This window comes from Pseudorca crassidens, chromosome 2 (assembly GCF_039906515.1).
Source record: "Pseudorca crassidens isolate mPseCra1 chromosome 2, mPseCra1.hap1, whole genome shotgun sequence".
Lineage (NCBI taxonomy): Eukaryota > Metazoa > Chordata > Mammalia > Artiodactyla > Delphinidae > Pseudorca > Pseudorca crassidens.
The window spans coordinates 125,431,855-125,459,618 of record NC_090297.1 but is presented as its reverse complement, the minus strand read 5'-3'; the positions used below and the strand labels follow the sequence as shown (position 1 = coordinate 125,459,618).

General features: G+C 37.9%; 1 protein-coding gene across 3 annotated transcripts in view; it reads left to right on the top strand.

Moving 5' to 3' along the window:
• F5 (coagulation factor V) overlaps window positions 1-27,764 on the top strand; it is an 85,931-nt gene that overhangs the window by 42,107 nt on the left and 16,060 nt on the right. Inside the window, exons 8-16 of one of the 3 annotated variants that reach the window (XM_067728588.1) lie at window positions 10,246-10,423; window positions 11,996-12,095; window positions 12,529-12,740; window positions 14,102-14,252; window positions 16,607-16,819; window positions 18,029-21,077; window positions 23,902-24,064; window positions 24,810-25,046; window positions 25,930-26,140. In XM_067728588.1, coding sequence (XP_067584689.1) covers window positions 10,246-10,423; window positions 11,996-12,095; window positions 12,529-12,740; window positions 14,102-14,252; window positions 16,607-16,819; window positions 18,029-21,077; window positions 23,902-24,064; window positions 24,810-25,046; window positions 25,930-26,140 — 4,514 coding nt within the window. The remainder of the gene's footprint in view (window positions 1-10,245; window positions 10,424-11,995; window positions 12,096-12,528; window positions 12,741-14,101; window positions 14,253-16,606; window positions 16,820-18,028; window positions 21,078-23,901; window positions 24,065-24,809; window positions 25,047-25,929; window positions 26,141-27,764) is intronic. The other 2 variants (XM_067728590.1, XM_067728589.1) reach the window with 2 other exon arrangements.

Sequence of the window (27,764 nt, the reverse complement as noted above, 5' to 3'; positions counted from 1 at the left end):
TTTCAGAATATTAAAATAATATCAAGTATCTTTTCTCACCATAATGGTATGAAACTACAAATCAGTAACAGAAGAAAACTGAAAAATTCACAAATATGTGGATTAAATAATAGTCTCCTGAACAACCAATGAATCAAAGAAGAAATCAAATAGGAAATCAAAATATATCTTGAGACAAATGAAAACAGAAATACAACATACTAAAATTTATAGAATATAGCAAAAGCAGTTGTAAGAGGGAAGTCTATAGTAATAAATGCCTACATTTAAAACAGAAGAAAGAGAGCCTCATGCACCAGAGAGCAGACAGCAGAAGCAAGAACTACAGTCCTGCAGCCTGTGGAACAAAAACCACATTCACAGAAAGATAGACAAAATGAAAAGGCAGAGGACTACGTACCAGATGAAGGAACAAGATAAAACCCTAGAAAAACAACCAAATGGAGATAGGCAACCTTCCAGAAAAAGAATTCAGAATAATGATAGTGAAGATGATCCAGTACCTCAGAAAAAGAATGGAGGCAAAGATCGAGAAGATGCAAGAAATGTTTAACAAAGACCTAGAAGAATTAAAGCACATACACCTAGAAGAATTAAAGAACAAACAAACAGAGATGAAAAATACAATAACGGAAATGAAAAATACACTAGAAGGAATCATTAGTAGAATAACTGAGGCAGAAGAACGGATAAGTGACCTGGAAGACAGAATGGTGGAATTCACTGCTGTGGAAAAGAATAAAGAAAAAAGAATGAAAAGAAATGAAGACAGCCTAAGAGACCTCTGGGTCAACATTAAACATAACAACATTCGCATTATAGGGGTCCCCGAAGGAGAAGAGAGAGAGAAAGGACCCGAGAAAATATTTGAAGAGATTATAGTCAAAAACTTCCCTAACATGGGAAAGGAAATAGCCACCCAAGTCCAGGAAGCTCAGAGAGTCCCATACAGGGTAAACCCAAGGAGAAACAAGCCGAGACACATAGTAATCAAATTGACAAAAATTAAAGACAAAGAAAAATTATTGAAAGCAACAAGGGAAAAATGACAAATAACATACAAGGGACTCCCATAAGGTTAACAGCTGATTTCTCAGCAGAAACTCTACAAGCCAGAAGGGAGTGGCATGATATATTTAAAGTGAGGAAAGGAAAGAACCTACAACCAAGATTACTCTACCCAGCAAAGATCTCGTTCAGATTCGACAGAGAAATCAAAAGTTTACAGACAAACAGAAGCTAAGAAAATTCAGCACCACCAAACCAGCTCTACAACCAATGCTAAAGGAACTTCTCTAAGTGGGAAACACAAGAAAACAAAAAGACCTACAAAAAAAACAAACCCAAAACAATTAAGAAAATGGTAATAGGAACATACATATCGATAATTACCTTAAATGTGAATGGATTAAATGCCATAACCAAAAGACACAGGCTCACTGAATGGATACAAACACAAGACCTATATATATATATATATATATATATATATATATATATATATATATATATATATATATATGCTGTCTAAAAGAGACCCACTTCAGACCTAGGGACACATACAGACTGAAAATGAAGGGATGGAAAAAGATATTCCATGCAAATGGAGATCAAAAGAAACCTGGAGTAGCAATACTCACATCAGATAAAATAAACTTTAAAATAAAGAATGTTACAAGAGACAAGGAAGGATACTACATAATGATCATGGGATCAATCCAAGAAGAAGATATAACAATTATAAATATATATGCAACCAACATAGGAGTACTTCAATACATAAGGCAAATGCTAATAGCTATAAAAGAGGAAATTGAGAGTAACACAATAATATTGGGGAACTTTAACACCTCAGTTACACCAATGGAGAGATCATCCAGACAGAAAATTAATAAGGAAACATGACCTTTAAATGACACAACAGACCAGATAGATTTAATTAATATTTATAGGACATTCTATCTGAAAACAGCAGATTACACTTTCTTCTCAAGTGCACATGGAACATTGCCTAGGATAGATCACATCTTGGGTCACAAATCAAGCCTTGGTAAATTTAAGAAAACTGAAATCATATCAAGCATCTTTTCCAACCACAATGCTATGAGATTAGAAATAAATTACAGGGAAAAAAACATAAAAAACACAAACACATGGAGGCTAAACAAACGTTACTAAATAACCAAGAGATCACTGAAGAAATCAAAGAGGAAATCAAAAAATACCTAGAGACAAATGACAATGAAAACATGATGATCCAAAACCTGTGGGATGCAGCAAAAGCAGTTCTAAGAGGGAAGTTTATAGCAATACAGTCCTACCTCAAGAAACAAGAAAAATCTCAAATAAACAATCTAACCTTACACCTAAAGGAACTAGAGAAAGAAGGACAAACAAAACCCGAAGTTAGTAGAAGGAAAGAAATCATAAATATCTGAGCAGAAATAAATGAAATAGAAACAAAGAGAACAACAGCAAAGGTCAATAAAACTAGAAGCTGGTTCTTTGTGAAGATAAACAAAATTGATAAATGTTAAGTCAGACGCATCAAGAAAAAGAGGGAGAGGACTCAAATCAATAAAATTAGAAATAAAAAAGAAGTTAAAAGGACAACACAGAAATAGAAAGCATCATATGAGACTACTACAAGCAGCTCTACACCAATAAAATGGACAACCTGGAAGAAATGGACGAATTCTTAGAAAAGTATAACCTTCCAAGACTGAACCAGGAAAAAATAGAAAATATGAACAGACCAATCACAAATAATGAACTTGAAACTGTGATTAAAACTCTTCATCCAGATCCAGATGGCTTCACAGGTGAATCCTATGAAACATTTAGAGAAGAGCTAACACCCATCCTTCTCAAACTCTTCCAAAACATGGTAGAGGAAGGAACACTCCCAAACTCATTCTGTGAGGCCACCATCACCCTGATACCAAAACCAGACAAAGATTCTACAAAAAAAGAAAATTACAGACCAATATCACTGAAGAACATAGATGCAGAAATCCTCAACAAAATACCACCAAACAGAATCCAAGAACACATTAAAAGGATCATACACAATGATCAAGTGGGATTTATCCCAGGGATGCAAGGTTCTTCAATATATGCAAATCAATCAATATGATACACATATTAACAAACTGAAGAATAAAAACCATATGATAATCTCAATAGAGGCAGAAAAAGCTTTTGACAAAATTCAACACCCATTGATGAAAAAAACTCTCCAGAAAGTGGGCATAGAGGGAACCTACCTCAACATAATAAAGGCCATATATGACAAACCCACAGCAAATATCATTCTCAATGGTGAAAAACTGAAAGCATTTCCTCTAAGATTAGGAACAGGACAAGGATGTCCACGCTCGCCACTATTATTCAACATAGTTTTGGAAGTCCTAGCCATGGCCATCAGGAAGAAAATGAAACAAAGGAATACAAATTGGAAAAGAAGATGTAAAACTGTCACTGTTTGCAGATGACATCATACTACACATAGATAATCCTAAAAAGGCCACCAGAAAACTACTAGAGCTAATCAATGAATTTAGTAAAGTTGCAAGATACAAAAAAAATGCACAGAAATCTCTTGCATTCCTATACACTAACAATGAAAGATCAGAAAGAGAAATTGAGGAAATAATCCCATTCACCATTGCAACAAAAAGAATAAAATACCTAGGCATATACCTACCTAAGGATGTAAAAGACCTATACTCAGAAAACTAAAAAACACTGATGAAAGAAATCAAAGATAACACAAACAGATGGAGAGATATACCACGTTCATGGATTGGAAGAATCAGTATTGTAAAACTGACTATGCTACCCAAAGCAATCTACAGATTCAATGCAATCCCTATCAAATTACCAACGGCATTTCTTTTTACAGAACTAGAACAAAAAATCTTAAAATTTTTATGGAGACACAAAAGAGCCCGAATAGCCAAAGCACTCTTGAGGGGAAAAAACAGAGCTGGATGAATCACACTCCCTGACTTCAGACTATACTATAAAGCTACAGTAATCAAGACAATATGGTACTGGCACAAAACCAGAAATATAGATCAACGGAACAGGATAGAAGGCCCGGAGATAAACCCACACACCTCTGGTCAACTAATCTATGACAAAGGAGGCAAGGATATAGAATTGAGAAAAGACAGTCTCTTCAATAAGTGGTGTTGGGAAAAATGCGCAGCTCATGTAAAAGAACAAAATTAGAACATTCCCTGACACTGTACACAAAAATACACTCAAAATGGATTAGAGATCTAAATGTAAGACCGGACACTATAGAACTCTTAGAAGAAAACATAAGAAGAGAACTCTTTGACATAAGTCACAGTAAGATCTTTTTTGACCCACCTCCTTGAGTAATGGAAATAAAAACAAAAATAAACAAATGGGGTCTAATGAAACTTAAAATCTTTTGCACAGCAAAGGAAACTACAAACAAGACGAAAAGACAACCCTCAGAATGGGAGAAAATATTTGCAAATGAATCAACGGACAAATGATTAATCTCCAAAATATATAAATAGCTCATGTAGCTCAATATTAAAAAAAAACCCAATTCAAAAATGGGTAAAAGACCTAAATAGACATTTCACCAAGGAAGACATACAGATGGCCAAGAGGCACATGATAAGCTGCTCAACATCACTAATTATTAGAGAAATGCAAATCAAAACTACCACGAGTTATCACCTCACACCGGTTAGAATGGGCATCATCAGAAAATCTACAAACAACAAATGCTGGAGAGGGTGTGGAGAAAAGGGAGCCCTCTTGCACTGTTGGTGGGAATGTAAATTGATACAGCCACTATGGAGAACAGTATGGAGGTTCCTTAAAAAACTAAAAATAGAATTACCATAAGACCCAGCAATCCCTCTCCTGGGCATATACCCAGAGAAAACCATAATTCAAGCAGACACATGCACCCCAATGTTCATTGCAGCACTATTTACAATAGCAAGGTCATGGAAGCAACCTAAATACCCATTGACAGATGAATGAATAAAGAAGATGTGGTACATATATACAATGGAGTATAATCAAGCCATAAAAAGGAATGAAATTGGGTCATTTGTAGAGACGTGGATGGACCTAGAGACTGTCATACAGAGTGAAGTAAGTCAGAAGGAGAAAAGCAAATATCGTATATTAACGCATATATGTGCAATCTAGAAAAATGGTACAGATGAACCAGTTTGCAAGGCAGAAATAGAGACACAGGTGTAGAGAACAAACATTTGGACACCACGGCAGGGAAGCAGTGGTGGGTGGTGGTGGTGGTGGGATTAATTGGGAGATTGGGATTTACATATATAGGCTAATACATATAAAATAGATAAATAATAAGAACCTGCTCTATAAAAAATAAATAAAATTCAACAAAGAAATAAATATTAAAAAAGCACCTTGTATTTAGTTCACATTCAATAATTAATAAATTTTATTTTATAATCTGAAAAGAGAAAAATAAAAACACTTAAAAAAACAGGAAAGAAAGAAGGAGAAAGGGAGGGAGGGAGGGTGGGAGAGGGAGAAAGAAAGAAAGAAAGAAGAATGAAAGAAGAAAGAAAGAAAGAAAGAGAAAGAGAGGGAGGGAGGAAGGAAGGGAGAGAGAAGGAAAGAAAGGAAGAAGAAAGAAACAAATGAAAGAAAGAAAGAAAAGAAGGAAGGAAGGAAGGAAGGAAGAAAGAAAGAAAGAAAGAAAGAAAAGGAAGGAAGGAAGGGAGGAAGGAATGAAGGAAGAGAGGAAGGAAGGAAGGGAGAAGGAAAGAAAGAAGAAAGGAAGAGAGAAAGAGAGAAAGAAAGAAAGGAAGGGAGAAAGAAAGAATTTTAACTTTATACCTCAAGTAACTAGCAAACTAAGCCCAAAGTTAGCCAAAAGAAGTAAATAAAAATTAGTGAAAAAATAAATGGTGTATAGAAAGACAACAGAAAAGATAAACATAACCAAGAGTTACTCTTTTGAAATGATAAACAAAATTGACAAACCTTTAGCTAAGCAATGAAGAGAGATGACTCAAATAAATAAGATTATAACTAAAAGAGGAGACATTACAGTTTATACCACAGAAGTGCAAAGGATCATAAGAGACTACTATGAACAATTATATGCCAACAAATTGGATAAGTAGAAGAAAGGAAAAAGGTCCTAGAAACATATATCCTACCATGACTGAATCAAAAAGAAATAGAAAATCTGAACAGATGAATAACAAGTAAGAAGATTGAATCAGTAATCCAAAACCTCCAAACAAAGAAGCCCAGGACCAGATGGCTTCACAGGTATATTGTACACTAATCCTCAAACTCTTCCCAAATATTAAAGAGTAGGGAATACTTCCAAACTTATTTTACAAGCCTAGCATTATTCTCATACCAAAGCTGGATAAGAGCAATACAAGAAAAAAATTACAGGCCAATATCCCTAATGAACATAGATGCCAAAAACATTATCAAAATATTAGTAAACTGAATTCAACAGCACATTAAAATTATCATAAATGATGATCGAGTGAGATTTATTCCTGTGATTCAAGGATGGTTCAACATATGCAAATCAATAAATTAGAAGTACCACATTAAAAATGAATAATAAAAATATCATTATCTCAATAGATGCAAAAAAAAGGCAATTAACAAAATTCAACATCTTTTCATTATAAAAACTCTCAACAAGTTAGGTATAGAAGGAATGTGCTTCAACACAATAAAGGCCATATATGACAAACCCAAAGCTAACATCATACTCAGTGGTGAAAATCTGAGAGCTTTTCCTCTAAGATCAGGAACAAGACAAGGATGCCCATTCTTGTCACTTTTATTCAGCATAGTACTGGAAATTCTAGCCAAAGCAATCAGGCAAGGAAAAAAAAATAGGCATCCTAATCAGAAAGGAAGAAGTAAAATCGTCTTTATTTGCAGATGATGTGATTTTATATATAAAAAAACACTTGAGACTCTACCAAAAATCTGTTAGAATAAAGAAATTCAGTAGTTGCAGGATAGAAAATGAACATAATGAAAATCAGTTGAATTTATATACACTAACAATGAACAATCCAAACAGAAATTAAGAAAATACTTCCATTTACAATAGAATTTTTTTAAAAGAATAAAATACTTAGGAAATTTAACCAAGGTGGTGAAAGATCTACACACTGAAAACTATAAGACAGCAATGAAAGAAACTGAAGAAGATACAATCAAATACAAAGATGTCCTGTGTTTATGGGTTAGAAGAATTAACTTTGTTAAAATGCCCACATTACCCAAAGTGATCTACAGATTCAATGCAACCCTTATTAAATTCCAATGACATTTTTCAAAGAAATAGAAAAAAAACAGATGAAACCACAGAAGACCTTAAATATCCAAAGCAATCTTGAGCAAGAAGAGCAAAGCTTGAGGCATCAAACTTCCTGATTTCAAACTATATTACAAAGCTATAGTAATCAAACAGTATAATAATGGAATAAAAACAGACACATATACCAAATAAACAGAAGTAAGGGCCCAGAAATAAACCCATGCATATATGGTCAACTAATCTTTGACAAAGGCACTAAGAATACACAATGAGGAAAGGACAGTCTCTTCAGTAAATGATGGTGGAAAAACTGGATATCCATATGCAAAAATATAAAATTAGACCCTTAACTTACAGCATAGACAAAAATTAACTCAAAATAAATTAAAAACTTAAATGTAATACCTGAAACCATAAAACCACTAGAAGAAAACATAACAGAAAATCTCTTTGACATTGGTCTTGGCAATGATTTTTTTGGGTATGACACCAAAAGCATAAGTAACAAAAGCAAAAATAAACAAGTGGGGCTACATCAAGCTGAAAAACTTCTGCACAGCAAAAGAAACAATTAACAAAATAAAAATATAACCTACAGAATGAGAGAAAATATTTGCAAACCGTATATCTGATAAGAGGTTAATATCCAAAATATAAAAGGAACTCATGTAACTCAATGGCAAAACAAACAAACAAACAAAAATAGCCTGATTAAAAAAAATGGGCAAAGGATCTAAACTGACATCTTTCTAAAGAAAATGTACAGGGACTTCCCTGGTGGTGCAGTGGTTAAGAATCTGCCTGCCAATGTAGGAGACACGGGTTCAATCCCTGGTCTGGGAAGATCCCACATGCCACGGAGCAACTGAGCCCGTGCACCACAACTACTGAGCCTGCGCATCTAGAGCCTGTGCTCTGCAACAAGAGAAACCACTGAAATGAGAAGCCTGTGCACCACAACGAAAGAGTAGCCCACACTTGCCACAACTAGGGAAAGCCCGCACACAGCAATGAAGACCCAATACAGCCAATAAATAAATAAATTTTAAAAATTAAAAAATAAATATTGTCAACTGTGGTAAAAAAAAAAAAAAAAAAGAAAACATACAAATGGCCAATAGGCATATGAAAAGGTGTTCAACATCACTAATCATGAGGGAAATGCAAATCATATCCATGATGAGATATCACCTCATACCTATGAGGATGACTAGGATGAAAAAGAGGTAACAACTGTTGATGAGGGTGTGGAGAAAATGGAATCCTTGTACACTGTTGGTGAGAATGTAAATTGGTGCAGCCTTTATGGAAAACAGTAAGGAGCTTCCTCAAAAAATTAAAAATAGAACTACCACTTCTGGGTATATATCCAGAGGAAATGAAGTCAGTATATCAAAGAGATATTTGCACTCCTGTGTTCATTGCAGTGTTATTCATGATAGCCTACATATGGAAACAACCTGAGTGTCTACCAATGGATAAATGAATTTTTAGAAATATGGTTTATATATACAATGGAATGTCATTCAGCCTTAAAAAAGAAGGAAATCCTGCCACTTGTAACAACATGGATAAACCTGCAGGACATTAGGCTAAGTGAAATATTCCAGACACAGAATTACAAATATTGCATGATTTCACTTATATGTGGAATCTAAAAAAGTCGAACTCATAGAAGCAGAGAGTATAATGGTGGTTGCCAGGGGTTGGGAGGTGAGGGGAATGCAGAGATGTTGATCAAAGTATACAAACCTTCAGTTTCAAAATAAATAAGTTCTGGAGACCTGTTATAGTTAGTAACACTATAGTTAATAACACTGTATTGTACACTTGAAATTTGTTAAGACAGTATATCTTAAGTGTTCTCAAAATTTTAAAGAATTAGTAACTAGGTGAGGTGATGGAAGTGGTAATTAGCTTGACTGTGGTAGTCTCATATATTCATATATAAATTATTATGTTGTACACCTTAAATACATACATTTGTCAATTATACCTCAGTAAAGCTGGAAAAATGCAAAAAAACCTTCAAGGTATAGTATAGAATACATAAATAGCTGCCTTTTGTGAAAGGAGTGAAAGGATAAGAATATTTATATTTGCAAGTCATATTTGCATAAAGATGCTCTGGAATTATACACATGAAATTAATACAAGTGAATATTTAAAAAATGCAGAAAGGGTTAGGGAAGTGGGGTTGGGATAAGAATCCAGAACTTTCTAGCAGTAGTCAGTGATTTTCATTGTGTAAAATAAACGCATAAAATGGAACTCTGCTTTTGCAAACTAAGGCTATAAAAAGGACCAAGGGGGAAAGTGGTTCATGTTGCTTCCCCCAAATCATTTATTGCAGTAGCTACAGAAGATGGGTGAAGGCATTTGGTTTTCAGATGGCACCAGGATTGGGTGGATGGTAGAAGAGATAGCCCAACAGCACAGAACTTATGTTTAATAAAGACAGCAGAAGCTTCCTAGAGTGGGAATGTGCTTTTAGAGACTGAGAAATACCTGGAAAGCCAATAAAGATATCATAAGTTAAGTGATAAGAAATACTTAAGAAAAATTCATAGTGTTTCTCATCCTTTCATCCAGGTAGACCTTTCAGAGATAGTGAAGGTCCACTCTAGAAACCATAGTGACAGGAAGATCTAAGTAGCTGGTTCTAACCATGATTAAGACTTTATCAATGGTGGAGGAGACAGATCACAGGTTTCCAGTTTTCCAACTAGAGAGAAGGTATCAGGACTTTGCAAACCACATTAAGGTTTGTTTGTTTGTTTTCCTTAAGGAAACTAGCATTTTAGCTAATTCAATAGCAGAACTTCTAAGCATAAGGGTTTCCCTATCATACTGGGGTCTCTACTTGAGAAAATGATTTAATCTTTTAAATTTTATTTCACTTTAAGAAAGTACAGATCTCTGCATTTGGATAATTTCTCAAACCAAATTGGAAAACATTATAAGAAGGTTGTCTACAAACAGTACCAAGATGCATCCTTCACCAAACTCCTGGAGAATCCCGATAACAAACAAGATGGGATCTTGGGCCCTATTATCAGAGCCCAGGTCAGAGACACACTTAAAGTAAGTAACAGAAATATAGAACCATGGAAGAAATTAAATAGTGAAAACAAGATTATAAGTACTGGTTATTTTTTTAATGTGTCCGTATAATTTTTAGTTGAAATACAGCTTTAATTTTTATTTAGTATTTGCACCTATTGTAGCCTATCTCATAAAACAAACAATCTGAGACAGTTTATCAAATTATAAAGGAATAAAACAAGGAGCCAATGTAATTGGGGTGAAGGATAATGTGGGGACAAAGGAAATAAAGCCAAGGATAAGATAAGTATAATGAAACACATAGCATATGCTCCTGTAATGTTGTCAACAAATTTTGTCCTAAGCTTTCTAGCAGCCAAAGTAAAAAGGGAACTAGGTCAGGGTAGGAGTCACAGTAGTCATAAAAAAAAAAAGCAGTTTCCCCTGCTACTGAGACTTAAGAGGAATTTCTCCCATGGATCCTTAAGAAAGAGGATGCTGTGTGATGTAGTAGATGGAATCCTTGATAAATTCCTACTGGTACAATAAATTTATAAAAGAAATTTATAAATTTAAAAGTTACAAAGCTTTTTAAAATAATGTTTCTCATTATAGCTGAGAACATAACCCAACTGAATGAAAACAATTCATCAATGTGGTCTAGGTATGTAGTTCTCTGATGATTAGTCTCTGATGAAGGTACATTTTGATATGTTTCAAGAGCACTGAGCGTTCTTCAGACAGTTTTCCTTAAACGCTGTGTCACATCATCAACTTATCTTCTGATAAGAACTAGACGGCAGAGAATTGAAAGTTGCAATCTTTGGCAAGATTCTAGAATGCAGATCATCTGCAGATTAAGCATGATCCAGATGCTTTGGCAAGCAAGTAGAAGATAAAATTCTCTTCCGAAGATTAAGCAGGCTAACTAGGACTCCTGTGTGCATAAAGCTCCTCCCTTCACCTCTTCATGGGAATGAACCAAGAGGATATCTACAGACAAGGCCAATTCTGTTCATTTAAAAAATAACAAAAGGGCAGAATGCAGCCTTTCTCTGTTCTCTTTCCCTTCCCTCATTTCTGATCCCTTTTAGGTACTCTTAGAAAGTGGAAATATGCCTCATTGGCAATTCAGGATCTCGCTATTTTCTGTGCCCCATCAAGAAGATGACTTGATGACAGGGTTCTGGGGGATCGGGCAGGCTGGTGAAGGTGATCATGGTCTAAGAGAAGAGAAGGAGCAGATTCAAAGGCAGATGTGGTCCAAGAAAGGAGAGGGGACAGGGGATGGTGACCAACTTGGAGAGAGTGATATACTGTGAGGAAAATGTCACTTCTAAGGTTAGACTTCTCTTTCCGTTTTCTACCTTTCTATGTGAGTGGAACTCTCTCAGATGCGCCTGTCAGGTGATGGGGAGAGGTTTCCACTCAGATAAACAGCATTAGTTTGCATTGACATAAACACACACACACACACACGCGCACACGCATGCACAAACACACACACACACACACACACACTATCCCACAAGTAAATATGCAAAGCTAGCATCCTCTGTTCTCATGATTGACCTTAAATCCTGAAATAATGAATTTGAGTTAATTTTGTAGATCACGTTCAAAAATATGGCCAGCCGCAGCTACAGCATTTACCCTCATGGTGTGACCTTTTCTCCTTATGAAGATGAAGTCAACTCTTCCTCCACCTCAGGTCTGAACCTTTCACTTCTACTGAATGAAACTATTGACTTCTGAGAGGTTGCCATAATTTTCTACTGTCCTCCTTGCCCAGTAGTATAACTTATACAGTCAGGTAGTATACGTATAGGGGTATCCTCAAAGTCACAACCAAACACTGCTCACTTCAGGGATTTTTTTACCCTAATGATTACAAAATATGGTGTCCTTTGTTAGTGCCATAAGTGGCCTCTAGTGGACGAATATGTAATAGCTACATGCTCTCCAGAGTTCTATCAAGTGGAACTTAATATAAAAATAATATTCCTTTTCCAACTTTGATTCTAACAAGAGCTCAATTATTTTAAATTATTCATTCATTTATTATTTACTTATTTGTTTATTTAATTTATTTCCATGAAATAATTTTGAAAATTGAAAACAATTTTGACTATATTTTCTTTCAGGCAGTAACACCATGATCAAAGCAGTTCAACCAGGGGAAACCTATACTTATAAGTGGAACATCCTAGAGTCTGATGAACCCAAGGAAAATGATGCTCAGTGCTTAACAAGACCATACTATAGTAATGTGGACATCACAAGGGACATTGCCTCTGGGCTGATAGGGCTACTTTTAATTTGTAAGAGCAGATCCTTGGATAAGCGAGGCATACAGGTATTTTGTCCTTGAAGTAACCTTTCAGAAATTCCAGGAATTTCTTCTATCTGGAACAGATTAGTTCTCCTTGTTAAATAATGGGGCTTTTGCTTCTAGAGAACCAGAAAATATTAAGTAGTCCTCTTTAGTGTGAACGTAACAACGCTTATTCCTTTAGTTACTTTTTTGTCTTGTCTATTTCCATATGGACTTTCACTGGAAAAGCAAGTCTACAGTGTGATACTGTATTTTGTTTGCTTGTTTCAAATTCCAGATCTGTCCGTGCTATGTGATGAGCAAGTCACTTAGTTTCTCTTAATTTCTTCCTTTCATCAAAATGGTATTACCCATTTTTAAAAAATTAATGAGTGGTAGTGTTACTGATTAGTTACATATTTATCTCTGTACTTTACTATGTTTTCCACTTTTTCTAAATTTGTATGGATCATTTTAAAAATCAAAATTAAAGCTCATAGAAACATTACTTGTTATTAAATATTTCAGATATTCAAAAAGTTACAGAAAAGAATAAAACAGACTTCTATGTACTCAAGAAATAAAACATTACATATGCAAAAAAAAAAAAAGGGGTATTACCCCCTCCTAAAAATTTTATAGGGTTGTTTCACGGCTCAATGAGGTGCCATCTGGTAAAAGTGTAAAGCTCTGTACCAGTCCTTGTTATTTTTAGAGACCTGCAATAGGGAGAGAAAGGAGAGATACAGGCAGACATAGCTTGCAGACAATGGTTCTCAGGAAGTTGAACCCAGACAATGGTCTATCTCTAGCAAGACCAATTTATACAGAAAAATGTGAACAAAAATATGGATCTTCTGACTTTATCATCATTGAAGAATAAAAGCCTCATATCATTAACTTAAAATTCCCAATTAGGCTAAGCTATAATCAAAGAAGTCTCATCCCAAGGCATATAAAATAAATATATGCCTAGAAAAAGCAGAAAGAGACATTTGGAAGACCCTAATTTATTGAGCTAGGAAAGGAAACAGGTAGGGAGAGATATAAAACTTTCCTACGGCACCCTTCTTTTTTATCCTTTGCAACTATTTGGAGCACATCCAATCAATCATTCGAGTTGAAAGGTGATAGAGATAAACAGAATTACAGGTGCTACATTGAAATGGGATTTTTCTATTAGGATATTTTAGCCTCTGAATTTTCTGATCTGCTCTGTTTGCCTTGACATGCTACCTTTGGCTCTAACAAGGGCTTTGTACACAATGGGCTCTCACAGATGTCTGAATTTATGGCTTCACTGGACCCAAGACCTGTACCCCTTTGGTTTCTGAGAACTCAGGGTTGTAGTTAATCAATCTGCTAGGACGTTAATCACTGAACACAGCACTTTTACCCTCCAGAGGGCAGCAGACATTGAGCAGCAGGCTGTGTTTGCTGTGTTTGATGAGAACAAGAGCTGGTACATTGAGGACAACATCTACAAGTTCTGTGAAAATCCTGAGAAGGTGAAACGTGATGACCCCAAGTTTTATGAGTCAAACATCATGAGCAGTAAGTCGGAGCACTCTTTTTGTCCATCAGTTTTTCACTCCTGTGGTTGAAGTGTGACTTTCCTAGAGGAAGAGACATGGATTAGAATCCACTCACCCCTTACCCTCACTTCCAGTATAGGGATTTGGTGATGAAATTACTGGGTGATATTATAGAAATCTTTTTACAGCATGAGGTAAAAAGCTTGTTATCCTTAGAAGTCTTCTTGGTCTCTTGCTCCAAATGTGTGTGTGTGTGTGTGTGTGTGTGTGTGTGCATGCACGCACACGTGTGCATGTGCACTTGCTCTGAGCAGGTAAGAACAGGGTGAGGGATGGATGGTGAGGGAAGAGGCCTTGGTCAGAGGTATCTGGGGATTTTAGAATGGGTGCAAGGTGAATACTCTGTATGGCCAGGGCAGAAATATTAAGTAGTCCTCTTTAGCATGAATGTAACAACGCTTATTCCTTTAGTTACTTTTTTGTCTTGTCTATTTCTTATTTCTGCCAGGGCAGAAACAGGGTAAGTAATCCAAAAGTGGATTGTCAAATCAAACTAAGGCAAAATGCATATGGGGAGACATGAGTCTTGGAAAGTCAATCCATAAAGAAGTTTTAAGCATGCAGTAAGAAGTTCAGAACAGAAAGAATTCCCTGAGCCAAGGTTCAGGCTTTTGCTACAGTTTTAAAGTCAGTGCCCAAAGCCACTGGTATGGGAAGTCTGGGAGAGATTTCACTGAGCCAGCTGGAAGCAAACTTCGCCACAATGGTCATCGTCCCCTTCCTCAGAGTTGAGAGTCACTATTATCACTTTCTCTGATAAGTAACCACAGGTACGAGGATGGTTTCTCCATGGTCTGTTCATATAACTTCAGACAACTAACAATTGGGGATTCTCAGAACTGGTAGGTGCCAGGAAAATAATTTGAAACAGGGAGTTAGCCTCAGCTTTCTGTACTTAATTTCATTTTGGCAATGAATCTGTCATAGTTCTAGACTAGTGCTGTCCATTAGAACATATATGAGCCACAAATATAATTTAAAATTTTCTAATAGGCATATTAAAAATTAGAGAGAAATATATGAAATTTATCTAATAATGTTTAATATATCATATTATCATTTCAACATATAATCAATATTAAAATTCATGAGATTTACTTTCTTACTAAATCTTTAAAATCCAGTGTGTATTTTATACTCACAGCACATCTCAATCCAGATTACCCATATTTCGAGTGCCCAATAGTCACTGGTGGCTAGTGGCTACCAAATTAGTGCAGCTATAGACCATTTAGAAAAGCTTCCTGAATGAGGTACAAACTAAAAACACATTATGTCAGCTATTCGATAACTATTTAAGTTCTCACTAGTTCTAGGCATTGTACTAAGATTAGGACTATAGTGGTAACCTAGGCAGACATGGACCCTGCCCTTATAGAAATCATATCTGTGATTTTATTATCATGCTTAGTATATAAGTAGACAATGATACTGACTAAAACTGTATCCCTTGGAAAGAGAATGAAAATGTCTGAACTTGATAGTTGAGTGCAAACTAGAGATTATATAAATGCTAAGACAGAGCAATTAAAATTGCAAAATGTGCTAAATATGCTTCATTTTTAGGAACTTTGCATTCAGTAACTAATGTGTCGAGGATACAGGAGGGGGAAGGGTAAGCTGGGACAAAGTGAGAGAGTGGCATGGACATATATACACTGCCAAACGTAAAATAGATAGCTAGTGGGAAGCAGCCGCATAGCACAGGGAGATCAGCTCGGTGCTTTGTGACCACCTAGAGCGGTGGGATAGGGATGGTGGGAGGGAGGGAGATGTAAGAGGGAAGAGATGTGGGAACATATGTATATGTATAACTGATTCACTTTGTTATAAAGCAGAAACTAACACACCATTGTAAAGCAATTATACTCCAATAAAGATGTTAAAAAAAAAAGAAAAAGAAAAAAAATAACTAATGCGTCAAGAATCTGTATTTCTTATATTATGCTTTTTCTCCAGGTAAAATTACTCTAGACAAAATTCTAAGTTACCTTCGGAATATCTTTATAAACAGAACCTAGAGTACAAAATATTTAATATACACTTAACAAATGAATAAATAAATCAATGTGAATGAAAAGGCTTTGTCTTTATCCTGACATTTCTCCCTTGGCTAACTTAGGAGAATAAGCTCTCATTTGAAAAGTCTGAGTTTGATCTTCCAGTTACATGTTACATTTGGTAAAGCTTATCTCAGATAATCACTGCTTAGATGCAACCAAATTACCATTGGGATATTTACCGTAAGTACAGTTAGACACATTCCCTTTTGTTGGCATAGGCCGGATGTTTCAACAAATTTCACTCTTTCAGCTATCAATGGCTATGTGCCTGAGAGCATACCCACACTAGGATTCTGCTTTGATGACACCGTCCAGTGGCACTTCTGCAGTATGGGAACCCAGAATGACATTTTGACCATTCACTTCACTGGGCACTCATTCATCTATGGAAAGAAACACGAGGACACCTTGACCCTCTTCCCCATGCGTGGGGAATCTGTGACCGTCACAATGGATAATGTTGGTAAGAGCTTGGACACTTAAAGGGGACTCCCTGATCAACCCGGTCTGCTGCAGCTCTCCAGACTACCATGGTTCCTGGGCTTCTCTCCCTGATCCCTTGCAGGCTTTCTTTTCAGGACTACTCATGATTTCTATTTGGGGAATTAATTACTTAAATGGGTCCAGTCCTTTACTGTGCGTTCTATTTATCCTTCTCTGGGCTAAGTGAGAAGTAAAGACACAACAGTAAAAAGATAAGGCATGACTTTGAGAAGAAAGCGTGAGCATTCAGCCACAAAAGAGCATTTCCTTTATCAAAATGCCTTTTTCAGCTTTATAAGACAGCCATCCCACCCTAGGGTTAGTGGTCATCTGATATAGTGCCTTAGAGGCTGGCTTCAGGGACAACAGTGTCATGGAAAGCACATGGGCTTTGGAATTCATCAGACCTGGGTTCAAATCCTGCTTTGCCACTTGATATCTGTGTAGCAATTTGGACAAATTACTCCACCTCACTGAGCCTCAGTTTATTCATCTGAAAAACAGAATAATAATACCTTACAGAGTTGCTTTGACCATTAATTGTTATATGTGCCAAGTGCCTAGGACTCAGTAGACAATCAACATGTGGTAACTATTGAAGACTTTCCGGGAAATCTTCAGTGTGCCAGCAAATCATACCATTTCAAAGAAACTCAAAACTGCCCTAGGCCCACCTGAATTATTTATTACTTAGAAATATCTATATGTCTCTTATTTGTGGGGGTAAACATCATCATCTTCCCCCTAACTCCAGTTCTCTAACAAAATATGCAACTCACAAGATGCTTATGATATTCAAAGTCCATTTCATTCTTGATTCATCCCTTTAAAAATATATTCTAAAATAGTGACTCTCAAACTATCTGTGCTGAAAGTTGTTTTCTCCCTAATTTTCACTGACCAATACTTTGGGTCTATATTCTGTTAAATGAGATAAGTATGCTGATCACATGATTGGATGTCATAGAAATGTCAAACTGTTAAAAGGTTTCCTATACACTTTACTCTTGATTTCTTTCCTTATGTCACTGTGGAACAGTAAACAACAGTTCACAGATCAGTTGTGGTCCACAGACCACAGTATCCCTGATGAAAGTTCACTGGAAATTATCTGCCACAATGGACCATAGGGTTTTTATACCTTTTTCTGTACTCAGAGCTCTCTGTTCTCTCTGTCTCTATTTTGTAGGAACTTGGATGTTAACTACCATGAATTCCAATCCAAGAAGCAAAAAACTGTGGCTGAGATTCAGGGATGTTAAGTGTATCCGGGATTATAATGATGACTCATATGATATTATATACGAACCTTCAGGATCTACATCCATAACTACAAGGAAAATGCGTGAATCTTCAGAAATCAAAGATAAAAATAATGATGCTGACTATGATTACCAGAACACACTGGCTTCATCATTAGGAATCAGGTCATTCAGAAATTCATCATCAAAGCAGGAGGAAGATAAGTTCAATCTTACCGCCCTGGCTCTGGAGAACAACTCTGAATTCATTCCTCCAAGTACCAACAGAACTGTTGGTTCAAATTCTTCTTCCCCAGGTAACATTAGCAGGCTTATTGCCAATAACTTTGCACAACCTCTAAAAATTCTTCCTCACCCAGAAGCCACCACAGCTGGTCCACCGCTAGGACACACCAGCTTAGATAAGAACTCAGTTCTCAACCCTCCCACAGCAGAGCATTCCAGCCCTTATTCTGAAGACTCTATAGAAGATCCTCTATACTCAGATGTCACAGGGATAAGCCTGCTTCCATTTGGTACAGAAGAATTCAGAAATCAAGAACATGCTAAACGTAAAAGATTCAAGGCAGGAAGAGGCCGAGGAGCAAAGCATAGGTTCTCCCAGATGGAATTCCCAGCACATAAAACTGGTAGACATTTAAGCCAAGGCAACTCTTCTTCTTCCAGAATAGGGCCCTGGGAGAACCTTCCCAGTGATCTGTTACTCTTACAACAAAAGGATCCATCTAAGATTCTGAATGGGGAATGGCATTTGGTTTCTGAGAAAGGCAGTTATGACATAATCCAAGATGCTGATGAAGTTAAGGTTGTTAATAAGCTGCCAAACAGCCCCCAGAATGACTCAAGGACTTGGGGAGAAAACATCCCTTTTAAAGACAAGCATGGAAAGCAGAGTGGCCACCCAACGTTTTTTGTAACTAGACATAAACCTCTACAAGGAAGACGAGATGGAGGAAATAGTAGATTGAAGAAAGGCCTTTTTTTAATTAGGACACGAAGAAAGAAAAAGGAAGAGAAGCCTGCACACCATGTTCCTCTATCTCCAAGGAGTTTTCACCCTCTGAGAGTAGAGGCCAACACCCCATTTTCAGATGGGAGACATAATCATTCATTGTTACTCCACCCATCCAATGAAACATCTCTTCCCGCAGACCTCAATCAGACACTCCCCTCTATGAACCTTAGCCTCATGGCCTCACTTCCTGATGGTGATCAAAACCCCCCAAATGACACCAGTCAGACAAGCTCCCCTCCAGATCTTTATCAGACAGTGAGCCCAGAGGAACACTATCAAACATTCCCTATTCAAGACTCTGATCCAACGCACTCCACTACAGTCCCCAGTCACAGATCTCCTCCTCCAGAGCCCAGCCAGATACCCGACTATGACCTAAGAAACAAGGCCTTCCCTACTGATGTTAGTCAAACGTTCCCTTCCTTGGAACTTGAAGTCTGGCAGACAACTACCTCTCTAGACCTCAGTCAGCCATCCCTCTATCCAGATCTCAGCTGGACCACCCCTTCTCCAGACCCTGGACAGGAGACTCTCTCTCCAGACCTCAGCCAGACAACATTTTCCCCAGATCTTAGCCAGGAGACTCTCTCTCCAGACCTCGGCCAGATGGCCCTTTCCCCACACCCTGGCCAGGAGACTCTCTCTCCAGACCTCAGCCAGACAACATTTTCCCCAGACCTTGGCCAGGAGACTCTCTCTCCAGACCTCAGCCAGACAACATTTTCCCCAGACCTTAGCCGGGAGACTCTCTCTCCAGACCTCGGCCAGATGGCCCTTTCCCCACACCCTGGCCAGGAGACTCTCTCTCCAGACCTCAGCCAGACAACACTTTCCCCAGACCTCAGCCAGACCTTCTCTCCAGACCTCAGCCAGACAACACTTTCCCCAGACCTTGGCCAGGAGACTCTCTCTCCAGACTTCAGCCAGACAACACTTTCCCCAGACCTTGGCCAGGAGACTCTCTCTCCAGACTTCAGCCAGACAACACTTTCCCCAGACCTCGGCCAGGAGACTCTCTCTCCAGACCTCAGCCAGACAACGCTTTCCCCAGACCTCAGCCAGGAGATTCTCTCTCCAGACCTCAGCCAGACAACACTTTCCCCAGACCTTGGCCAGGAGACTCTCTCTCCAGACCTCAGCCAGACAACACTTTCCCCAGATCTTAGCCAGGAGATTCTCTCTCCAGACCTCAGCCCGATGGCCCTTTCCCAGGACCTTGGCCAGGAGACTCTCTCTCCAGACCTCAGCCAGACAACACTTTCCCCAGACCTCGGCCAGGAGACTCTCTCTCCAGACCTCAGCCCGATGGCCCTTTCCCAGGACCTTGGCCAGGAGACTCTCTCTCCAGACCTCAGCCAGACAACCCTTTCTCCAGACCTTGGCCAGACAACACTTTCCCCAGATCTTGGCCAGACGACTCTTCCCCCAAACCTCAGTCAGATGCCACTTTCCCCAGACCTCAACCAGGCAACTCTCTCTCCAGACATCAGTCAGACATCCCTTCCTCTTGATCTCAGGCAGACATCACCTCCTCTAGATCTCAATCAGACATCCCACACTTCTGAATCTATTCAGTCATTGCCTCTCCCAGAACTTGGTCAGACTTTCCCTTATGCAGATCTTGGTCAGATGCCATCTCCTCCACCACATTCTCCACTAAATAACACTTTTATACCAAGAGAATTTAATCCACTGGTCATAGTAGGTCTCAGTAGAGATGATGGAGATTACATTGAAATTATTCCAAGGCAGAAGGAAGAGAGCAGTGAAGAAGACTATGGTGAATTTGATTTTGTGACCTATGATGACCCTTACCAAACTGATCTCAGGACAGACATCAACTCCTCCAGAAATCCTGACAACATTGCAGCATGGTACCTTCGCAGCAACAATGGAAACAGAAAAAATTATTACATTGCTGCTGAAGAACTATCCTGGGATTATTCAAAATTTGCACAAAGGTTTGGCCAGTTCTCTCCTTTTATATTCTCACTTTTCCACTACTGCTAAAAAAAGTAATTACAGCAGTCTAAGGAGATGATTCTGGGCAAATTATACTAAGTGTAACTTATACTAAGTATCATTTAGTTTCCCTATTGCAACTTGGCCTATACTGTTTCCTTTGTCAATTCCAAGATTAGCTTCTCTACTTTAGGTGACATCTGGACAATATAAGAGCTATCACTCTAAGAAGTCTATGATATTTTGTAGTTAAATTAGCCCCCTCCTCTCTCTTCTTTTCTCATCACACATGTTCCTACCTCTCCTTGCTCCAATGCAGAGCCCAACCTATCCATAGCTATAGGCTAATCAATATGATTTCACTGAAGTTGGCTTCAAATCCAAATTTGTGATGTAGAAATCTCCTTTCGCAATTACTTATTTAACAAAAACATTTAAAATTGTTTACTGATCGATATACAGTATATAGCATCTTGGTGAAGATTAATTCAAATTCCATAAGATTCCAGTAGCAGAGGCCAAGGGTACAAAGTAGCTTAGAAACAAAAAGCAAGTTTATACCCTCAACTGAGCCATTCATTACATAATGATTTATCTTGATTTAAACTTTTGTTTTAACTTGGTTTATAGACTCACTCAGTCAATAACTCTTTAATGAGTACTTATTCTCTCCTAGGCATTGTGCTAAGTGCTGAGACTATAAAAGAGAATATAAACACAGGACTCCTGCCCTGATGGAACTTATGTCTAGTTGGGCAGGAAGATATGAACCAAGTGCTCACATAAATAAGTGTAAAAATTAACCATGATAAAGACCAATAAGGAAAGGTGATATTTGGAGATATGAGAACTGGGGAGCCTGACTCTGGAGAAGCAGCATTTGAGCTGAGATCTGAAGATGAACAGGAGGTAGAGAGGGCAGAGCATTCTAGACAGAGAGAACAGCATGATGAAGGCCCTGAGGAAGGAGGAAGCCCTGAAGCTGAAGACCTGTGTAGCTGGAACTCAAGAAGAGGGTGGGTGCTAGGAAAGTGTTTGGTTAGCTCTGCAGAGATCAGATGCCACTAGGCTCTGTGAGCCCTGGGAAGAATTTTGATGTTTTTCAAAGAGCAATGAGAAACCCTTCAAAAGCTTTAAGCCATTCCTAGTTTACTGGAATGTGTCAGTTCCTTTCCCGAACCTTGTTACTTGCAGTCTTTTTAATGGAGGAGTTACACCAAGTGGCCCCCAAGATCTGCTGCAGCTCTAACATTTTAGGGTTCCAGCCACTCTTCAACCATAGAGTTGAAGGAGTTGATGCAATTTTGTAAGTGGCCTGACTTATAACAGAGAGTTTTTAAGGGAGCCACATGCATTTTTAAAAGATAATTTTTAATTTAATTTTGCTCAAGTGTGGAAAGCCATATTGGTCTGGGTTCTATATTCTGGGGTGACAATATAGAGAAAGGAGAGGAAGGGGGACAAGAAGCAACTACAGATCCTCAGGGATATCATGGGGACCATGTGTAAAGTGTCCAAATAGAGCCCACAGCTTTTACAAAAGCTAACTGTTACACTACTAAAGTTAAAACCCAAGTGCAACTAGAGTAAGCAAACACAATGCATGGCGTGACTTACAGAAATTATTTCATTAATCTGATGCCTGACATTTCCATGTTAGAATTCTGTTAGTTTAAGAGGCTTTCTCCCTTGACTTCCTATTTAGATGTAGCACCCATTACTATATGAGAATAAATAGTTTATCTAGGGATTTCTAAGCAAGTTACTGAGGGAATAAGGTTTTCCAGAGTGTAAAGGGATGGAACTAGTTCCTTCAAAATCCTACATCCCATTCCAGATATGCAACCCATTTTTATGGCAACGTTGTTTTGCTCCTCCCCACGTGTTCTGTGAGATTGTATGTTATGCTTAGAGTCTGGAAGAACGGGGTTAATCCAGTAGAAAGGCTAGAAGGAAGGCAGAATGGGATTCTCTGTGGATGGCTCATGTCGTGTAACAAATACTATGAGACTGAGGGATGAGCTTTTGGCCTTTTTCCCAGACTCCTGGGAAATTTAAGAGTCAGTAGGAAAATATGATGTGCTCTAGCTCCAGACTGAGCTGGTGAACTACATGAGGAATACTATGATTTAGCAAAAGCAAATGTGGGAAGAGTGGCTACTTTCCGAGTATAAAACACTCATCCATCCAGTGACCTTTACAGGGGTGGCCCTCTCAATCAACTGACTCTTATCATCTGCCTGTCCTGGCACTGTCCCATCATGTGGCTTTGTCTGCTTTTGATATTAAAATCTGCTATGTTAATATATGATTATGTTTGTCATTCATTAATACATTAAATAAATATCTGCTTACTATGTGCCAGATAACTTGCTAGGCAATAGAAATAAAAATTATAAGCAAACGAGGCACAATCCCTAACCTCTTGGGGCTTTCACCCTAGTGGTAGAGTCAGATATCAATAGATAATCTCATGAATAAATGATATATAATTTGCTACATATACTATAGAAATATTATAAGAATACTACAGGGATTTACTATATATACTATAGTAGTAGTATAGAAATGTGAGGAATGCTAGAGATTTGACCCAGTCTAAAGGATCATAGGAGGAGATACCAAGAAATGATATATGAGCTGGGAGTTGAAGGATATTTACTGGCTTGTGGTTTTAGTTATTTATATTTTAATTCATTTGTTCATCAAATATTTATCAAATATCTTCTCTATATACTATATTCAGAAACAGAGATAATTTCCTAAATTCCTGAATGGCCTTTAACTTGTTCTTTTAAGCAAATGCTATTATTATCATTTCAGTGAAGACATTGATGATGTTTCCAAGGACACCATATACAAGAAAGTAGTTTTTCGAAAGTACCTTGATAGCTCTTTTAACAAGCTTGATCCTCGGGGAGAGTATGAAGAGCATCTTGGCATACTTGGTCCTATCATTAGAGCTGAAGTGGATGATGTTATCCAAGTAAGTCATCTTATGAGCATTGCTAAGATCATCAGAGGAATTTCCACAAGCACCAGAGGGTTGTAGAGATGAAAGTGGCAAGAGAGCTATGGTGACTTATTTATTTTTCAAAATTAACAAATAACTACATTTCTTTTCAAAGACTGCTTACCAAGTAACTTGCCACTCTTCAAGGAAAAAAAAAAAAGATCTCATAATTTTATTTCTCCCTCTGCTAAGCTCCTGTTCATTCTATATGGGCCAATTCCATTTCTCCTAAGAAACTTTCTTTAATTCCCCCAACCTCTCCTAAACATTCAACTGAATTGCTTCTCCCAGGCATTCCCACCTAATCCCATTCATACTTTGTTTACAGCACCTTTTGTCTCCAGATTTTTAACTTGCATTCACATGTGCAATCTCTCTAGCCAGTAGGTTGAAACCTTTTTGTGAGTAAAACCCAAGCCTCATTCATTTTCAAATCTGTAGCACCTATCTTTATCATTTCATTTGTAGATAATGTCAATACTTTTGCTTTGAGCCTAAAAACAAACCTGTTTTGGTGTTTCTGGGGTAAACTACTTAGGCCCTATCTCATAGGATGGTTGTAAAATTAGATGAAGTAATATACGAAAGTTACTTTGCGATTCTAAACATTCAATATATCTTAGGTTCAATTTAATAGCCATCCACTTTGACCCATAATGCTGACATTTGGGGGGCTTTATTAAACGTAAATACATTGGTGAACCATTCTTTTTTTTAGGTTCGTTTTAAAAACTTAGCATCCAGACCATATTCTCTTCATGCCCATGGGCTTTTCTATGAAAAATCATCAGAGGGAAAGACTTATGAAGATGACTCTCCTGAATGGTTTAATGAAGACAATGCTGTTCAGCCCAACAGCACTTATACATACGTATGGCACGCCACTGAGCGATCAGGGCCAGAAAATCCTGGCTCTGCCTGTCGGGCTTGGGCCTACTACTCGGCAGTGAACCCGGTAAGCATGGCCATCGAAAGTTTTTCTCATTTCCCCAAACTTATAACCTGAGTCCATCAGATGGAAGTGTCACAATTATTTCTTAGTAGATATCTGTCTTTCCATGAGGAATGTGTAAGGATCATGGTCAACAGTCGACAGCTACCGTAATCAGGGACTATCCATGCCGATCTTCAGATGACGGTGAGAAGCATTTGTTCAGTGGAAAGGAATGAGGAATACTTAAAAGGTTGGCCCTAGTTACAGTGACTACCTTTACAGAAGAAGATGTTTATCTGCAGTTTCCTTGAACAAGTATTAGCTTTCTTCTGCCTTTTTTTTTCTTTTTTAATAAAAGAACTACAAAATCAAGACTCCCTCATTTCGAGCATGGTAGAGAGCATAGACTTAGATTTCAATTCCTATCCTGTCACTGACTGTGTAGCCCTAGGAAAGTTACTTGAGCTCCCTCAGCCTCAGTTTCCAAAGTTAAAAATGAGATAACAGTATATAGCATACATAGTAGGCACTTGGTAATATTTGTTCAATAAATGAATTTATTTTTTACCATATAGGATTGTTGTCAGAATTAAATAAGATACTATAGGCAAAATATTTAACATAGTAGATGCTCAATAAATAGTATTTATAATAGTATCACTATTATTATCATCATTATTATCATTACTACCATGTCGAAACAAAGGATTAATCAGAGGAAGTGACTATGAGTATCACAGAATTAGATGATCAATATCCAGGCTTATTAAGCTATTCATTTATAATCTTCAAATTCAGAGCCTCTGAGAAGGTCTCCTCTTCAATATGATCAGTGATTGTCAGAAGGGCAAAGAAAATCTTGAGAAAGAGATAATACGTGCAATTTGCTCTTACTATCTTCCAGGAAAAAGATATCCATTCAGGCTTGATAGGACCCCTTCTGATCTGCCGAAAAGGAACACTTCATAAGGAGACCAACATGCCTGTGGACATGAGAGAATTTGTCCTACTTTTTATGGTCTTTGATGAAAAGAAGAGCTGGTACTATGAAAAGAAGCCCACGAGGTCTTGGAGCCGCACATCCTCAGAAGTAAAAAACTCCCATGAGTTTCATGGTATTTTCCTCTGACTTTGATCTAGTCTCTGAACCTAATCCCTGGGTGATAGTGATTCCTGCCCATAGGTCTTCCCAAAATTAGACATGAGATGCTTCTGTGGAACCAGGAGCTCTAACTGACACCAGGTCCTTAAATGTCTACGAGGGCTGATGTAACCTGGCAGGTGACACTGCAGGTGAAAGAGAGGATACAAAATCTGAAATCTAAAAGATAGCTCACAAGGCTGCTGCAAAACCAACCCAAGCAAACCAACAAAAAAGCCAGTGTGCTTCGGTGGGTAACATAAATTGGAAAGGAATTAACATCATTCTGCAGTTTAAACAGTTAATAAAACTGTTTCTTGATCTCTAAAGGATCAATTATTTATGTAGAAGTGATCACACGTACTTTCAAAATAAGAATGACTGTAACATTTGTAGCTCTCAGCAGTTCCCAGGTGGCACCCAAAGCATATGTGGAGAAAATGATATAGGAAACTGTGTAGCCAGCTAATGGAAAAAGAGGGCCAAGAGAGCGTTTGGGTGGGAAGAGAGGGGAAAGCATATCTACTCTGAAGTCCATTCAGGAACTTTGTCTGTAAATTGGCAACGGAATTACAGTTTTAGAGAAAGGCAGAATTTAGGATTTGGTGAACAGCAGATAGAATGACTTAGGGATCAGAAGACAAATGAAGACCCTGTTTTCAGAGTTTGATAAATGGAGGTGATTTCTATGAGATTTCTGATCAGGAAGGTCCTGTGCTTTGGGTGATGGGTCAGTCATTCAGTGTAATAGGAAAGAAGAGGCTTCAGGAATAAAAAACAAAACAAAAAAAACCACTATAAGCAATATCCAGTTCACTGCCACCTCCTCTCCCCAGCCAGTCATCAAGGCTAAGTCGGTCTATGCTCCCTCTCCCACCCCATTTATATACTCAGGCTACCCTTTTTTAGCTTATTTTCCTCATTAAACTTCTGTAAGTGTGGAATACAATCTGATCTCACCTGTAAAAACACTTTGGCGTAGAGGAAATATGATTTACAATCTGCTCCAAAACCCCACCCTCTGGACTCTGCTTATCACACAAGGTTAAGAAATTCTATTAGTCTAGAATAGAGTCAGTTGAGAGCTGCCCCACAGACTCCAAGCAGAGCTTTCTTTTCTCTTCTCCTATAATCTCTAGGCCTTTCAGCCCAGGGTGCTTGGTCTCATGGGTAGGAAGCACATCCTCTGAAAATCTCTCAACCTAGTGGAAAGTACAGACTGCAGAATCAGACAGGCCCATTTCGTAGCCATGCCGTTTACTTGCTGAGTACCCTCGAGGCCCTGCTTCCTGATTCTTCAAAGAAAGCGTAAAATGCATCCAGTATAGTTTGAGTTTTAAATGTATTGTCGTCTAAATCTCTGTAATTTGGTAATCTTCCACTGTAGAACTTATCAGGGTATTTGATAAGCAGACCACCTATGCCTGGCCTCTTCAGTGTGCACTGAGTAAATATGTGTTGGATTAGTAAACAAATGAACTTTATTCACTCAGCTCAATTTATCTAATGTTTACTGAGTGCCTACTCTGCTGAGCATCTTCACTTTTGTATCCTGATGTAATGGTTTAGCAATGCTGACCTAATAACCACTGGAGATA